Source organism: Hippocampus comes, unplaced genomic scaffold, assembly GCF_001891065.2.
Source record: "Hippocampus comes isolate QL1 unplaced genomic scaffold, H_comes_QL1_v1.1 scaffold83, whole genome shotgun sequence".
NCBI classification, from domain to species: Eukaryota; Metazoa; Chordata; class Actinopteri; order Syngnathiformes; family Syngnathidae; genus Hippocampus; species Hippocampus comes.
In genome coordinates this window covers 2,263,485-2,264,797 of record NW_017805281.1, presented here as the reverse complement: position 1 = coordinate 2,264,797, position 1,313 = coordinate 2,263,485, and the positions used below count along the sequence as shown (strand labels likewise).

The following is a 1,313-nucleotide window of genomic DNA, read 5'->3' as shown; positions in this document are numbered from 1 at the left end:
CCCCTGCCCCGCGCCTCACCCTCAAACACACACAAAAAAGAAAGTGTGGTGTCAAAGAATTTAAATTAAATTGAATTAAATTTTTTTAATATAATATTCGATACAAGCGCCAACGTGGTCGTCTGGTTAGCACAGCCGGCTCACAGTGCAGAGGTGACTGGTTCAATTTCGGCCTCCGGCCTTCCTGTGTGGAGTTTGCATGTTCTTCCCGTGCCTGTGTGGGTTTTCTCCGGGTACTCCGGTTTCCTCCCACATTCCAAAAACATGCACGACAGGTTAACGGAACACTCTAAATTGTCCATAGGTGTGACTGTTAGCGTGTTTGCTTGTTCGTCTGTGTGTGCCCTGCGATTGGTTGGCAACCAGTTCAGAGTGTATGCCGCCGATGCATGCACGCAGAAAGCTGGGATAGGCTCCAGCACAACTTCTGAGGATAACCGGGTTAGAAAATGGATGGATATGCGATAGTTTGTACTCTCGGTAATAATGTGATTTTTTTTTTTTTTTTTTTTTAATTATTTGATCATTATTTTTTTATTTTACTGTGACTAATTTGTAAATACTATTATTATTAATAATACAAGAATTTTTATTAAAGGCTGAATATCTATTTGTACTTGTCAATGCAATCATAAATTTGTGTATTTTACTCTTCTTTGATTCATTATGTACAACAAATTGACCAATTATTGAATAAACTTACCCATTATGTAATCAAATTAAAATGTACTCTCATTTATGTACTCTCCGTCAACCCAAAATAAGACGAGTATTTGTAGTTGCCCCCCCCCCAAAAATAAACTTTTAAAAAATGAAAGGAATGACAAGCCAAAACATGACAATGTGACATTTGTGTTTGTGCGCTGTTGTTGACCGTGTTGACTCAACTCCGCGGCGCCCTGAGGCCATTTGCGTTCGCGCTAGTTGGAAGCGTCATTTTCAAATTGAGGATTAGCAGTTGTCCTTCTCGTTCAGGTCCAACCAGGCCATCATTGACGACATTCGCCGTGGCAACAGTGAGCCTTACAGGGCGGAACCTCTACGAGAGCTCATGAAGCTTCTGCCCGAGGCGGACGAGGTACCGCACACATTTCTGCTAACCGAGGTTGTTTTGGGGAATCCTTGACTCAGCAACTTGTTCCAAATCCCATTTTTATGTACAACGTACGCTGAAATACCTTGATAGATATTTGGGAGTCGAAAATCATCAATTCGCTACACCTGAATCACTTCACAGGGATTTGTATGTACTTCCACGATCCACTTGAATCATCAGTCAAATGAAAAAAAATAGTTTTGAAAGACTATTCTGC

General features: G+C 41.0%; 1 protein-coding gene across 1 annotated transcript in view; it reads left to right on the top strand.

The window, feature by feature from the left end:
• LOC109516511 (FH2 domain-containing protein 1-like) overlaps positions 1–1,289 on the top strand; it is a 7,289-nt gene extending 6,000 nt beyond the window's left edge. Inside the window, exon 6 of the mRNA XM_019871117.1 lies at positions 976–1,289. Coding sequence (XP_019726676.1) covers positions 976–1,126 — 151 coding nt within the window. The 3' untranslated portion in view covers positions 1,127–1,289. The remainder of the gene's footprint in view (positions 1–975) is intronic.
• Positions 1,290–1,313: the final 24 nt, after the last annotated feature.